General features: G+C 38.7%; 1 protein-coding gene across 6 annotated transcripts in view; it reads right to left on the reverse strand.

Moving 5' to 3' along the window:
* Positions 1-9492: 9492 nt before the first annotated feature.
* Positions 9493-15765, reverse strand: part of TUB (TUB bipartite transcription factor) — a 122347-nt gene continuing 116074 nt past the window's right edge. For all 6 annotated transcript variants that reach the window (XM_070763792.1, XM_070763806.1, XM_070763784.1 and 3 more), the window contains 2 exons: positions 14700-14871; positions 9493-10659 (listed from right to left, as the gene is read on the reverse strand). In XM_070763792.1, coding sequence (XP_070619893.1) covers positions 10526-10659; positions 14700-14871 — 306 coding nt within the window. In that variant the 3' untranslated portion in view covers positions 9493-10525. The remainder of the gene's footprint in view (positions 10660-14699; positions 14872-15765) is intronic.

The raw sequence follows: 15765 nt of genomic DNA on the forward strand, positions 1-15765 counted from the left end.
TAGATTCCAAACCAAATCATCCTCACTCAAAATGACCAGAGATCATGTTATTTTACATTAACCCATTTTATTCCTAACATGATGTTAATATTGACATATACAAAGTTTGATTTCGGCTCAGTTAAATTTTAAGGATTTATTCAGGAAGATTGACTCTAAGTGAGTAGTAGAAGGGCAAATATCTCTCCAGTGAAGAACTGCATTAACCTTGTTAGAAAATGTCACAAGAAGGAAAATGTTGTGTAACTAGGAAAATTGTTCTGGGTGAAAACAGCCAAGACGAACCTCACCCAAATATGTTGAACTGCAATTCTCAAAATGCCTTTAACCCCAACTGTCTGCAAATAACAAAGTCTTTATTCCAAAATGTGAAAAGCAGCAGAGAAAAATCTTGGGTTGGACATACATACACAGGCAAATAGCTTACGTTGTTAGCTTTATAGGATAATGTATGTGTGAAAAATAATAGAGTGGTTGCAATGATTTTTCTCAATTAAGAAATAATTCCAATTGAAGGATAGCATCTATATGTACACCTGCAAATGTAAATACCTCTCATTTTCTAGAACAGCCAATGCCAGATCTAATGAGGATTGTGGAAAGTGAAATCCAAGAAGAGATAAGAATAAGAGAGGGGGAGAGAGGAAAAAAAGGGAATAAACTTGCATTCCATGGAACTGCCATACTTTGCCCAAGAGAATGGATTTTTACCACATTTCCTAACATAAGGAATGCAATCAGTTATCACAATTTTTCTTATTAAGTAAAGCGAAACAAGAAATAAAAACAAAAAAATGGAAAAGAATATATCTATATGCATACAGGTATATACTGCATATATAAATATATACATAAAATAAGCTTTATACGAGAGCCAAGTCTGAAATGAAAATACGAAACAAGACTTTTTAAAAAGTGTTCTTTTAAAGGAAAAAACAAACAAAAATAATAAAGAGAAATGTTATAAGGGGGAAAAAAACATTGATAGCATCAGATATCTTTAGCTTCCAAATATGCCTGCTCTGAGAAGTATCAATTCAACTGACATCAGGGGTACATTAATTGACAGGCATCTTCCCCTGGCATGCCAAGTCCTGCAACACTGGACTCAATTAACAGTACTAAACCATGATATTATTTGTTCACTTTGGTTTTTAAGTGATGTTTAAACCAAATCCCTGGCTTCTGCTGAGGTCTAAACCACGTTGCATTATAGAGGCTTCCCTCTTAAAAAACAAGCAGAAAACTCTATTGGGAATGGGTTTTTGTTATTGTTGTTGTTTGTTTTGGTAAGTACCAATCTGAATTTTGACTTTTGGAAATAGTATCTGGAACAAGACATGCTATCTTGCTATCTTGGACAGATCTACCCGACAAAGACGAACTAGAGTATCAATCCAGTTGTATGAATATTTTCTTATGTTCTGTCTGGGTGCCCCCAGACTTCAACACCAACTGAAAAAAGCAGCCAGACACGCTGGTAAAAGCAAAGGCACTTTATAGTTAGAAAAACAAACATAGAGAAAAACCTGTTCTTCCCAACAGACAGGCTATGAGGCTTCACAGCAGAGTCATGACGGCCAGACAATACAGCAGACTTCTTGCTGGCACACACACCACTGTAGAGAATAAGACACACATCTTTCCCCCCAAGGTTTCAGCCTTCAGGGCCACAAGCCAGAGTCAGAAACGCCAAAGATCACAGCCAGGTCCCAGGACTCCCAAAGATAATACTCCACAATACAGGAAGGGTGGGTCTGCCTTTTCAGCCTTTCTGGGGAGAACCACACCCAAACCCAGCTGTTGCCTATTTAGGGCTGGAAATACCTGGCTAATTGTCCCCTTCGTTGTGCTGCTCTTCTCTGCCTGAGATCGATGATGGCTTGTGCATTTTCATTCAAGGACTCCAGGCTGCTTGCTGGGGAGAGCTCCACCCCGGGGGACTCAGGCTGTTCTCCCTCTCCCTCGGCCTGATATTCCTCCTCCCCGTCTGCCTGGGCCTCCTCCTCCTCCTCCTGTTCCTCATCCTCCCCCTCTGAGCATGGAGCCGGCAGAGGTTCAGCCGTTCCCTGAGGAGCCTCAGATGGAATCACAACATCTTAGAGCTAAAGAATACTCTTAATACAGTATGTCTAAGAGTATTCTTTAGGTTTTTCTCTGTGATTAGAATGGCAGTCTCTGGATTCAAGAAAAGAATATGAACAAGCTGCAGCATAAACTTTATTAAATAATAATTCTTAGAGCGCTATACGAAAGGGAAATGAAATATAATTTCTCATGTGTTTTACAAGCTGGTTTTAATTTATTTGCTTTTCATTTTCATTCTGATGGTGCCGCAGCGCTATGCCTTCTTAATCTTTCATATCCTGACATTTACACAAACACCTTGGTATTTCTGCAGCTGGAATATTACATGACTACAAAGAGAGCTAAGCAAAGATAACAAATTATCCTAACTCAAAAAAGTTTAGCTGGCCATCCCCACTCATGCATGCATTTGGCAAAGTTTGAACATGTGGACAAGAGGTGAAATTGCATTGTAGGCTTTATTCACTGCACTCTGCTTTTTGCTATGACTAAATATAATTCCTTAGCAAAAGCACTTCTAACATTGTGAAGCGAACATGCATTTTACTTCTCATTTTTCAGTAACAAAATAGGCAAAAACTGAACTACTACAGCAACTCCTTGAATTCCTAAAGTTGGTGCCAAGAAAGATAAAATATTTACACACTCATGTAGGTAAATTCTGAGTATCTAAAAATATTTGTGTCTTCTTGCTTAACACTTTTACAGCATTTTTCTCTGCTCATATTAAAGAAGTTTTTCAAAATATTACTGATGTTCTACAATATTTTTCACTAGACCTCTAAAAGCTTAGGTCAAATTCGGTGAGTTCTACTATTTGGTTGCTGGCCTTGATTTGGCAGTTTCTCAAAGACTTTTGATGAAGACAAAAATGAAGCCTTTTCATGTAGTGAACCAAAATATTGGGCAAGTAATCAACATTGATGTTTGCTACCTAAGAAGGCACTACACTTTAATGGTTTAGAAACCACTATTTTGATTGCTGAATACAACATGGACATCATTATATTGTGACTGTTCAGGTTATTTCAGAACTTTTATAAAAATACACATAGCTATTTTTAGACATGAAAACTTCTAGTACATTGTAGCAGATGGAACCATCTTAATTGTGGTGGAATCTGGTGCTGAGTTACAAGAGGGAGAAGTAAAGAGGAGGATCAACCTTGAATCTTTGCTATGCAGAAATTACACAGAAGGCATCCTCCCCAATTTCTTCTCAGCATTTATTTAAAGAGTCTTCTTTGGTCCAACAAGATTTTGTCTATGGGAGAACTTGAGTGAATTCGATTGATTGATTTATTTATTTATTTATTTAGATTTGTATGCCGCCCCTCTCCGCAGACTCGGGGCGGCTCACAACAAAGTGAAAAACAATGTATAACAAATCTAAATTTCTACTAAAAACATTTTAAAAACCCCATTTTCTAAACACACATGCATACACACATACCATTCATAAATTGTATATGCCCGGGGGAGATGTCTCAGTTCCCCCATGCCTGACGACACAGGTGGGTCTTAAGGAGCTTACGAAAGGCAAGGAGAGTAGGGGCAGTTCTAATCTCCGGGGGGAGTTGGTTCCAGAGGGTCGGGGCCGCCACAGAGAAGGCTCTTCCCCTGGGGCCTGCCAACCGACATTGTTTAGTTGACGGGACCCGGAGAAGGCCCACTCTGTGGGACCTAATCGGTCGCTGGGATTCGTGCGGCAGCAGGCGGTCTCGGAGATATTCTGGTCCAGTGCCATGAAGGGCTTTAAAGGTCATAACCAACACTTTGAATTGTGACCGGAAGTTGATCGGCAACCAATGCAGACTGCGGAGTGTTGGTGAAACATGGGCATACCTAGGTAAGCCCATGACTGCTCTCGCAGCTGCATTCTGCACGATCTGAAGTTTCCGAACACTTTTCAAAGGTAGCCCCATGTAGAGAGCATTACAGTAGTCGAACCTCGAGGTGATGAGGGCATGAGTGACTGTGAGCAGTGAGTCCCGGTCCAGATAGGTTCGCAACTGGTGCTCCAGGCGAACCTGGGCAAACGCCCCCCTCGCCACAGCTGAAAGATGGTTCTCTAATGTGAGCTGTGGATCGAGGAAGACGCCCAAGTTGCGGACCCTCTCCGAGGGAGTCAATAATTTCCCTCCCAGGGTAATGGAAGGACAGATGGAATTGTCCTTGGGAGGCAAAACCCACAGCCACTCCGTCTTATCCGGGTTGAGTTTGAGTCTGTTGGCACTCATCCAGGCCCCAACAGCCTCGAAATCACTAGTAAAAAGACTTAAAGAGCAACTTTTGAAGAGCGACTGTCATCTCTGTCCTGCAGCAGCTCCTCCTCTGACCCGTTGACTCACCGAGTCACCTTAATGGGACAGCTGATGATGCCTGAGTGACACAATAAGGTGAGGGACAAGGTAGACAGCAGGCGAGTGGATGCCCATTAACAGGCACTGCCATGATGGATCTGAAATGACAGGTGCTCTTTAATATTATATTTATAAGATGCTTAGAAGATTTCACTTTCATTTTTACTGCTTGCCCTTCCTCCTCACACTTAGAGCCTGGTGGTACAATCATAAAGTCTGCAGTGTATATAGATGTACAAAACAATGGGATAAAGGAATATTCCTAAATGTTGTTTTATAATTAATCTCATGATTACTGTGAAATGGTGTGAATGCATCAATGCAGTGCATGTTATCCCAGCTTGCAGAGCTTGGATTCATTGAATGACATTATGTAAATATTGTAGAATATACAGCCTCATGCTACAATCTGATTTAAATTTAAAAAATCTGATTTTTTTTTTAAAAAACATTGATTTTTATCCACCCTGGAGATTAAGCAATAAAGAAACTCCTTTGAATTTTTACACATATTGTTCTTAGTTTCCCAAACCTCATGGAAAGCCTCACTAATAGGAGGAGTGGTCATTAATAAGGCTTATGGAGGTGGAGGGACAATCAGAATCTATATACCAGTGATGGCAAAGCTGTTTTGGCTCGTGTGCTAGCACACATGCCTACATCCATGCTCTTCTCCACATACACACAACCCCAACATGCTACCCTCCCCCACGGGTGCACAGGCCTCACTGAAGCCTTCGGGCTCCTGAAGTCTGGGGAGGGCGAAAAATGGCTCATTGGGCCAATTGGAAATTCAGAAACAAATTTCCGATTGGCGCGTTGAGCTGTTTTTTGCTGTGCCCAGGCTTCAGGAGGCAATCAAAATTATCTACCCTAGTTGTCTTGGTCTTGTAAGGAATGATCATCCAGCTAGTGCACTTCAAGATAAGAAAATCTGCTCCCAAAGCTCTAGAAATATTTTTAAGAGAACATAAATAAGCTTTTCTGCCTCAGATTCAGGGTCCTTCTTACCCAATATCCCACTTTGCAAAGTGACTATGATTCAATAAAGGAGATAATTAAATATTAAATATATTAAATATTCTCCTTTATTGATTAAGAATACTAAGATCCAGTTTCAAAGCTCACAAGTGGGTCACAGATGGATATTCTTCCAAGCCATTAGTCGTCTGAAGAATTGCATACCATTAACATTTGGTCAACGTTTTAAACTCACATTGTTCAATGTTCTGCATTAGAATCTATCAAGGTAAAATTTGTTACATATAAGTCCATATTTTGCTTAAAGAAATACTTGCTGTGCTGAATTAAAGACCAATCAATAAAAGGGCCTGACCTTAACCGCCAGGAGGACCTGGGATAGGTGGTGGATACAATCCATTCCATCCACTTTTTATACCATGCATGCTTTTATTCCTAGTTGTCCTAAATAGGTGGCCCGTGGAATCTGAAAGTTTTATCAGAATGAACAAACAACGTTCACAAAGTCACAACACAAGCTCCATCCATTCCGTACAATCATATACAAAACATGTAAAAAAAAAGTTGGCAGTTTGTATGCTCAATTAAGATGCTTATTTCATCCTTTGCCCTCCGCTCTCTTTAGATCCCTATGCTAATATGCACCCTTGCTTGTCTTGCCCCAGAAATATCATCATCATCATCATCATCATCATCATTACTTTAAGATTGTCTAATGATTGACCTGATGATCAGACATAGAGAGTCTGAAAAGTGCAGAAGAGTGTTTTCCATTCACAATGTAAGTCTTCTTATCATTTAGAAAGGAAATAAGTTTCTTTAAGATTACAGTAATCCAAATTGTTTCAAGGTACAAATCAGAGAGTAAAGATTGTCGAGCTAGCTTCTGACATCTTTTAGCCAAAGCAGTAACAGCAATAAGTAGGTTACTCTACACACATATGTATCTGTATCTGTGTACTAATGAGGAAATTAGTTCTACTGTTGTTTAACTCACCTCTATGATCATACCTTGAAATAAAAAGCCACAAAGGACACAAAATATGCTAAACTTTCCTACCCTGCCCCAAAACAACTACCCAACTCTCTGAAAACCATCCAAATTGCTCCCCAAATAATGTTACCATTGCAATGCTTCTTCAGGGTTGGAAAAACTGAAAACAAAATGGGTAGCTCACAATCACAAGTTTGCAGCCCCCCCCCCCCACAAAACCCCCCATCTAGATCATTGTAGATAGACTGGCTCAAGGGAAAGGGTACCCATTACCAATAATGGGTAGGTAGGATCATTGAGGCTATCTTCTTTCCAAAAGTGTCAAATCAACCCCCCACCCCAAAAAAAAGCAGCAATACTTTGAAACCTTATCCACTAAAAGTTCCTTATCTCAATTTGCAAGGATTCACCAAAAGAAAAATATAACAGCATAAAATTAAAACAGTGCAGATAGAGATACCCATTCGTCCTTGTGAACTCTTTTCAATCTTGGACAAATGTAAGCCAAACAACTGAATTTCATATCATACAACAAATGAGATCTAGGCTTCATCGGGTTTAAAATTCATCCACTAAAATAAATATGACTCAATCTTAGCTGTTTGATTTCAAGGGGTTTAAATGTAACATAGCCCAAGTATATGCTAATATGCTCATATTGACAAGACTATTTTTTTATGACCAAATCAAAAAATTTCAGGTCATAGCTTTAAATATATTTCCTAAGGGGCAATTTTAACACAGTACTCAAAGCAAGTGATATTAACTGTCAGGGGGAATATTCTCAACTAAGTTGTCCAAATGGCAGTGTTAGTTTTAAAAAATATATAATTTTGAGAAGACTTATTAATATAGGGAAAAGATTGCTGCAAAATCTGGGAATAGATCTTCATGTATTCCATATTCTGTAACTACTCCATTCTCTGATTTACATGTCTTTTCATCACAGTGTTATTATAGAAAAAGTGCTGTTAGATCAGACCTGGGCAAGGGGCGGCCCACGGGCCGCATCCGACCCACCCGCTGTCTGTGACCGGGCCGCTCGCTATCTGTGACCGGTCCGCGGATGTCAGGGTCTGCTCCAGTGCGAAGATGAAAGAGCTCACCACGTCTGCCAGGACTCCTCGGGTTCCTGCTTTCCTGATGCATCATGAGGAAAGCAGGAACCGGAGAAGTCCCAGCATACATGGTGAGCTCTTTCATCCTCGCATTGGAGTGGACCCCGACCTCCTACCGAGAGCGGCCGAGCACAGAAACTGCGGCCCAGCACTGTGACTGTGGTGCACCATGTTGCCATAAAGCAAACAATTAGGGTCTGTAGAGTGGGTCTGGGTGTTTAGGTCAGGCCAGGGTCTGGGTCTTTACAGTATTGGGTAGAACTGAGTTAATTATATTAGTCTGGCTCTCTAATACCATCCCAATTTCTCATGCGGCCCCATGGCAAATTTAATTGCCCACCCCTGTGTTAGATAAATTAGCTTTCTTTTAGGGTTTTCTCCAACTGACAGAGTGATCATATCATCTTTGTCACCAATGTTCTTTTGACTTGGGAGAATGGCAATTTCAAAGTGTACCAAACAGATTGCATTTTTGCATAGAGGTGTTCACATACTACAAGAGGACTGTTAATTATCTAAAACAAAAGGAAATTCACAGACCAACAACCTGCATTTCTATGCTGATGTAAGCATCAGCAAAATCGTAATCAGCACTGGATGCACAGGCACATTGTCCTTACTAAGTCACAGAAAGGCAAACCTGCTACAATTAACCCAACAGCCCTTATAGAATCTAGTGAAAATGTAGCCAAAAATGTGCCCCCCACCCCCTCAAGTCTGGTACTGCTATAAATCTTGATATATATTCAAGTCACATTCAATATCATATTGTGGGAAAGAACCATGAAACTAATGCTAAATGTTTAGATCCCTTTCAAAGCCGATTCTGATTTTAAATGTTTGTTACACTTAATGTTTTTTTAAAAAATCAAGAAAATGAGATAAGCCAGAGCTTGCATTCTGAAATATAAAAAATTGTTAGTAAAAAGGCACAAACATGCATACATAGTTATATCCAGAAAAAAGTCTTCTACAGATAGAAGCATCTCCCTCTATTAGTAGGAATAAGTTTGATCCAGCAGAGATTTTCTTCTGGCTGAAGAGATGAAGAGACGAGCTCATCTTTACAGATTCTATCTTTCCAGGTGATTCCATTAGGCCTGGAATCCCCAAACTTGGCAATTTTAAGACTTGTGAACTTCAACTCCCAGAATTCTCCAGCCAGCATAGACTTCTGGGAGTTGAAGTCCAAAGTCTTAAAGTTGCCAAGTTTGAAGACCTCTGCATTAGGCCCTCCATATCTGCTCCAAAATTTAGTGGAGCCTCTGCAATAGTGAAAACTGTTTAATTGGGGACTGTAGAAACTGCTATCCATGTAATATTCTATTTTGCTACCAATATTATTTTGAATAGGGATACCCTGGTGGAGCATCCCTCTGTTTTTGGACAAGGCACCAATAAAATAAAAGCTCCGATTCATCCCATCTGTTTAAAATCAAGAAGTCATTGCAATTAATTTCTGTTTTTGAAGCTTTCTGTGCATATAACTTTCAGTACGAGTGGTCCTCGATTTACAATCATAATTGAGATCAAAATTTCCACTGCTAAGTAAGTAAGCTGGTGACCAATTTTATTATCTTTCTTGCTGTAGTTGTCAAACAAATCACCTCAATTGTTCAATGAATCATGCAGTTATTAAGCAAACCCTGTTTTCTTCCCCCAATGATTTTGCTTGTCAGAAGCCAACTGGGAAGGTGGAAAATGGCAATCATGTGACTCAGGGGCAACAGAACTGTCATAAATACAATTGCCAAGCACCCAAACTTTTATCATGTGACTATGGGTGCACTGCAATATCATAAGTACAAGGACTGGTCATATAAGTCTTCATATCTTCAAACAGTCACTAAATGAATGGCTGTAAGTCAAGGACTACCTCTATTGGGGCAAATGCCATTCACTATTAATTCCAGTTATCTTCTAAACAATTTCTTAAAAGAGGCAGCTCTATCAAGAGTAGGTTTATTCAAAGAATTAGATGCCGTTCAATTAATTTACAGCAGATGTTTGTTCAGTGTCACCCCTTCAACTTTTTAGTCCAATCATATCTACCCAAAGGGCAGCAGTTCTCCAGGGTAAAAGACAAAACTTTCTTGGACAGAACATGCCACATATGGGACCTGAGACATCACACATGTTGAAGTACATTTCTTTCTTTCTTTTAGAATATTCCCCAATTTTTACTTAGTATAGTGATTCGTCATCATTTCTCCCATCCATTTGGTGACTTCGCATAATCAAACTTCCCTTCTTAAAAACAAGAGTGAACTGACATCGAAAAGTGAGACTTAAAACACAATCTATAAAATAACACCTTGGAGTACAAGTGAGTTGTGCAATATTAACTTGTGCTTCCGATCCCCCCCCCCCCCCAAATTCCATTCCCCATCAAGATTAAAAATTTGTCAGATTCCTTCCCACATAAAACAGTATCACAAATCAATTTCAGTCTTGGCTTTGAGAGCAAATGCTACCTTATTTCTTTCTTGAAAAAAGTTTGCATCTTTCTCTCGATCTTATGTTTGATATGGGTGACACAAAATCCTCAAAAGTGTGAATGAAATCTTGAGGTATGCTGACAGCGTCCGAATATGTCTTAAATCCAAAACTAGATCTGTGTCATAATAGTTTTTAAGGGTTTTTAAAAAAAGACATAATTGATTCCAATGGAGGTTTCACTTAAGCCACAATTATGTGCATCTTTATAACAGAACTGAGGACATTAAGATAGGACTTCTATTTATAAAGCTCTGAAGCCACTTCCAGAAAAATAGAGAATAAGCGGGGAAAACGTTCTGAAAGTCTTGAATTTTTTAAAATATTTTCTCTGCATCAAAAAAAGTTGGTCCTTCAGAAAACAAATTTTACCTGCCTCATAAGGATATGTGACCACTGATGACACCAGAGAAAATGTGGAATGTATGTTTTCTTCGTCCAGTGGCACATGGTTTTGGCTGCAGTGAAGTTTAGGCATAATTTGTTCACTCACAAGCTAGTTTGCTGTCAAAACTGGACAGGGCAATAGCAAAAGCTTGTACTGCACACATAGGATAATTATAATCCATTGTAAAAATATCTTCTGCCACACGGCCAAACTGCATCACTATGTAGTCGGCTGAAAGGATAAAGAAACATAAAGATATATCAATTTGTCTTTTAACAAGTTTTAGGTTATGACGACAGCACTAAACCCAAACTGTATAATTAGGAAAAAAGAAGTAACATCTATCATAGAAACATAGAAGACTGACGGCAGAAAAAGACCTCAAGGTCCATCTAGTCTGCCCTTATACTATTTCCTGTATTTTATCTTACAATGGATATATGTTTATCCCAGGCATGTTTAAATTCAGTTACTGTGGATTTACCAACCACGTCTGCTGGAAATTTGTTCCAAGGATCTACTACTCTTTCAGTAAAATAATATTTCTCATGTTGCCTTTGATCTTTCCCCCCAACTAACTTCAGATTGTTTCCCCTTGTTCTTGTGTTCACTTTCCCATTAAAAACACTTCCCTCCTGAACCTTATTTAACCCTTTAACATGTTTAAATGTTTCGATCATGTCCCCCCTTTTCCTTCTGTCCCTCCAGACTATACAGAATGAGTTCATGAAGTCTTTCCTGATACGTTTTATGCTTAGACCTTCCACCATTCTTGTAGCCCGTCTTTGGATCCGTTCAATTTGTCAATATCTTTTTGTAGGTGAGGTCTCCAGAACTGAACACAGTACTCCAAATGTGGTCTCACCAGCGCTCTATATAAGGGGATCACAATCTCCCTCTTCCTGCTTGTTATACCTCTAGCTATGCAGCCAAGCATCCTACTTGCTTTTCCTACCGCCCGACCATACTGCTCACCCATTTTGAGACTGTCAGAAATCACTACCTCTAAATCCTTCTCTTCTGAAGTTTTTGCTAACACAGAACTGCCAATGCTATACTCAGATTGAGGATTCCTTTTCCCCAAGTGCATTATTTTACATTTGGAAACATTAAACCGCAGTTTCCATTGCTTTGACCATTTATCTAGTAGAGCTAAATCATTTACCATATTACAGATGCGTCCAGGAATATCAACCCTATTGCACACTTTTAGAGTCATCGGCAATTAGGCAAACCTTCCCTACCAAACCTTTCCCCTATCTTCTTAGATTAGCTGAAATCTGAACTAGGACACTGTTCTTCAGAAAGCAATGAAATGCTGAGTAGCTGGGGGGATATAAAGCCACAGCAAAATTAAAAGTGTACATTCAGAACTGAAGTTTGACTAAAATTAAGCCTATTACAAATCACGCAACTAGGCCAACTCAGATGCTTAGACTATGTGGGAAAATATTTGGTGTAAAGATAGTAAAACAGAAGCTATTTTAATGATTATATTTTAATCATCAGGTACAATAATAGGAAATTTTAAATTAATATTGCTTTTCCTGGGTTTTTAAAAAAAATATTTGTATGTTCACAAGATCAAGTGCATCTAGTTTAGGAATAAATAGTAGCAACTTCTTTATAAATCTAAATCTTAGTAGTGATCTTCAAGTATTTCTTAAGATATTATCAGTCTAGTTTGAATTGTTTCAACAATAAAATGTTGAATTTTAAATATTATGACCATTTGTAAAGTCTGCATATGTACTATTTTTTTATTTTGTTTCATTTATTTCGTAGTTTTGTAGTACATTTCCTTTTTTCATTGAACATTTTAAAATAGATTTTAAAAATGTTCTGATAAAAAAAAAAAGTTGCCCAGCTGTGTGGTATCTGCCACTCTCCGCTCATGGCACGGATGTCCTTATAAATGACATTCTTTATAAGTCAGGAAACAGAAAAAGATCCAAAAAACGCTGATGGGATGAATAGAACAATATCAGAAGACAGCTGCAGTGGCTGGAAAAGACCCAGCAAGCTACACTTTTTCCTCCCACTTCAGCTTCTATATTGTTAAGCCGGCAAATCTCTCAAGTAGCTGCCTCCCAGCATGCTTTGCGAACCCACTTCTGAAAGGACAAAATTGAAGTCTGCCAGCAAACACTTAGAGCAAAGTTAGGATGTGGTGAATGAACTAGTGATGAAGAGAAGGACTACTTCCTAAGCAGCCATTTGGGTGGGGGGGGGGGGGGGGGGGGGGGGGGCTTTCATCAGATTGATGATGTTTATTCTGGCACAAGTTAAAATAGTGAAGGCACACCATCTGCCCCCCACACACATATACCATTAAATGATGAGGTCAAAACTACATTTGATAACTGTGGGCATTAGGGTATCTTTATAGATTGAATTAAGGAGGGAAAATTTAAAAAAAAATGTGCATCCCACCAGAAACTATGCCTTCATTATAAAGATTTCACCTCTTTCAAAAATAATTATATTATGTTTTGTTGCAGTCAGATGTTCAGACTGGATCTGGCATTTTTATCCACCTATCAAATCCTTCCCAATGATCTGGAATAGACAGGTGTCGATATTTGGAGGAAGGGGTATGGCCAACACCGCAGCGCTATGGAGTTCCCTGCACTCCGCTGGGGAATCCCAATATCCATACTGCCAGGAGACCTGGTTCAGCCAGGGGGAAAAGGGAGGCTCCTGCTGGTAAGCTAGGGGTGGTGGTACCCCCCCCTCCCCAAGGACCCAGCTTTGTCCTTTCGGCCTGTAGCAAACAGAAGATGGTGTTAAGTTCGTCCTAGCCATGACGGCCATAAATGGCAGCATTAAATAAAAAGTTGGAGTCAACTGGGAAGAGCATTCTAAAGCTACGTTCTGGAGAGTGTAAAGAAAACAGAAGTTGGTGAATGATTTTGCTGAAAGAAAATATTAGAAAAGTATTTTAACAGTTAAAGGGGGGTAAAGACTGGAAATTAAGGAGTGGCTACATAGCAAATGGAGACCATGGAGTAAAAAACCTTAAAAAGAAAAATAACTAATGCCCTGAGTCTAAGGAGAAGGGCGGCAAAAATCAAATAAATAAACAAACAAACAAACAAACAAACAAACAGCTTTGCTTTAAAAGACCTGGTGGAGATACGAGAAATAGAGAAGATAAGTCAAGGAAAATATTTTGGAAAGTAGAATTGAATTAAAAAACAGAAAAGATAGAGTCAGAAGATTGAACGCAGAATGCCATCTGTTGGGCGCACAATCAGGAAGGCTGCGAAATATGCTTGTGTTTAGCAGCTGGACAGTTTTTAAAATGGACGATTTGTGATTTTGAGAAATGGAGGTAAGTAACTTTTGGGAAAGCTTTTGAACTTGGTGGAGGCTTTTGAACTTGGTGGAGACAGACTTTTTATTATAACTGAAGTTTGTTGCACTTTTGGATTGGAGGACTGTGATCTTGTAGACATGGAGGAAATTAATTATGTGGAACTGGTTGGCTTTTTTAAAGATCTGCTTGATGATTGGAGAAGAAGCTGAGGAATCAAAGTAAAGGAAGAGGCTAAGAATGAATTAAAAGAGGGACAAAAAGTAAAGAAAGAAACAGTAGAGGAAAAGACAATTAATGAAAACACTGAAATACACAGCGATGAAGAGGAAAAGAATACCGGAAATAAAGATTAATGTTGATGAATATACTGAAAATTACAATTATTATTATTATTATTATTATTATTATTATTATTATTATTATTATTATTTTGATAATTATGACTACACTGATAACTATAACAATAAAAGAGAAAAAGATATAAAAAAAGAATGGGTTGATGACTATATGGACGTTAATAATGATCAAATAACATATTTAAGAAGGAAAAAAGAGTTGGGGGAAAGAACAGATATGATATGAAAATAAAAGAAAAAAGAAAAGAAACTAAGGAAATGGGGCTGGAGAAAATACATATATAAAAAAAATTCGAGAAATTAAAAGGAAATGGATGATGATTATTAGAATATTATAGAATTGCTCCTTTTTTCCTTTTTATTATAATTATTAAATTAGACTTAATGATGATAAGATAATGAATTGTTTAGAATTTGATATACATAATTATTATGGATCAAGTGTTCTGTGTTTCTTTTGTCTAACACAATATTGTATACTTAGAGGGATGAATAGATAATATCAGAGTATTTTTTCTTTTTTGATTTAATAAATACTGAGGTAGAAGTTATTTTTATACAAGAGACTCAAGTTTAACTAGAGAAGTCATACTTACGATCATTGTCGTGAATAATTTGGAAGTTTTTCACTGAGGCCTGTGTTACACGACCATGGAAATTTAAAACATAAGACTGAGTATCATCATTCCAGACTGGAGTTTTGTTGTGCAGCTCAATGACACTCTCTGTGTTTTTGTTTTGCCATCTTGAAAGGAGTGTTTCATGTTCCTATCAGAACCATGGATATAAATTTGAGTTTAGCCAAAAGCTACATTCTGCTCTTTGTATACATACCAATTCCCCATTGCAATGCTCAAAACCTTCCTAAAATAAAATCCCTGGTGCCCTCAATCAACTGCTTAGATTGTCAGAACCTACATGCTATTCTAACTCCATTTGTCATTGGGAAGCATACAGGAGACAGAGAAAAGGCAGAATTGGGAGAATAAATTTTGAATTTTGGATTGTTTTTCTGGTTCACTTTTAAAACATGCAAACTTTTTCCCCCTAAAGACTGGCACATATTGTGCTGTCATTTATGCTTTTCTCCCCATTCTCAGCATTTCTGCCAGAAGGACACTGATTGTCTGTGGAACATGTAACCCCAGTCCTGTCTGCTGAAGAGTTTGTGTGAATCTTGATGCTCAGCAGGGGCTCCTGACACAACTTTTAGCATAGGGTTCTGCAAACTATTTCTACCAAACTAACTCCTGCTATTGACAATGGCATGTTAAAAGTCAACATGCATAGACCTAAATCCAATGAATACAAACAAATCAAATGATCTGTGGCCAATCAGTAACTACAAATTAGCATATGTAGTATCTGTGACATAGAAATGACTAATATCTTTCATAGAACTTCAGGTACACAAATTTGGGAAGCTACTGATTCCTGTAACTGCTTACACAATACAGTGATCCCCCGCTCGTTGCGAGGGTTCCGTTCCAGGAGCCCCCGCAACGAGCGGGTTTTCGCGAAGTAGCGATGCGGAAGTAAAAACACCGTCTGCGCATGTGCAGACGGTGTTTTTACTCCCACAGCGCTAGCGAGGAGCCGAAGATTGGGGGCGGGGCGGCTGTTTGCCGCCGGCATGGAGGGCTTCCTAGCAGCCCCCCCAAA

The sequence above is a fragment of the Erythrolamprus reginae genome, chromosome 1 (assembly GCF_031021105.1).
Source record: "Erythrolamprus reginae isolate rEryReg1 chromosome 1, rEryReg1.hap1, whole genome shotgun sequence".
NCBI classification, from domain to species: domain Eukaryota; kingdom Metazoa; phylum Chordata; class Lepidosauria; order Squamata; family Dipsadidae; genus Erythrolamprus; species Erythrolamprus reginae.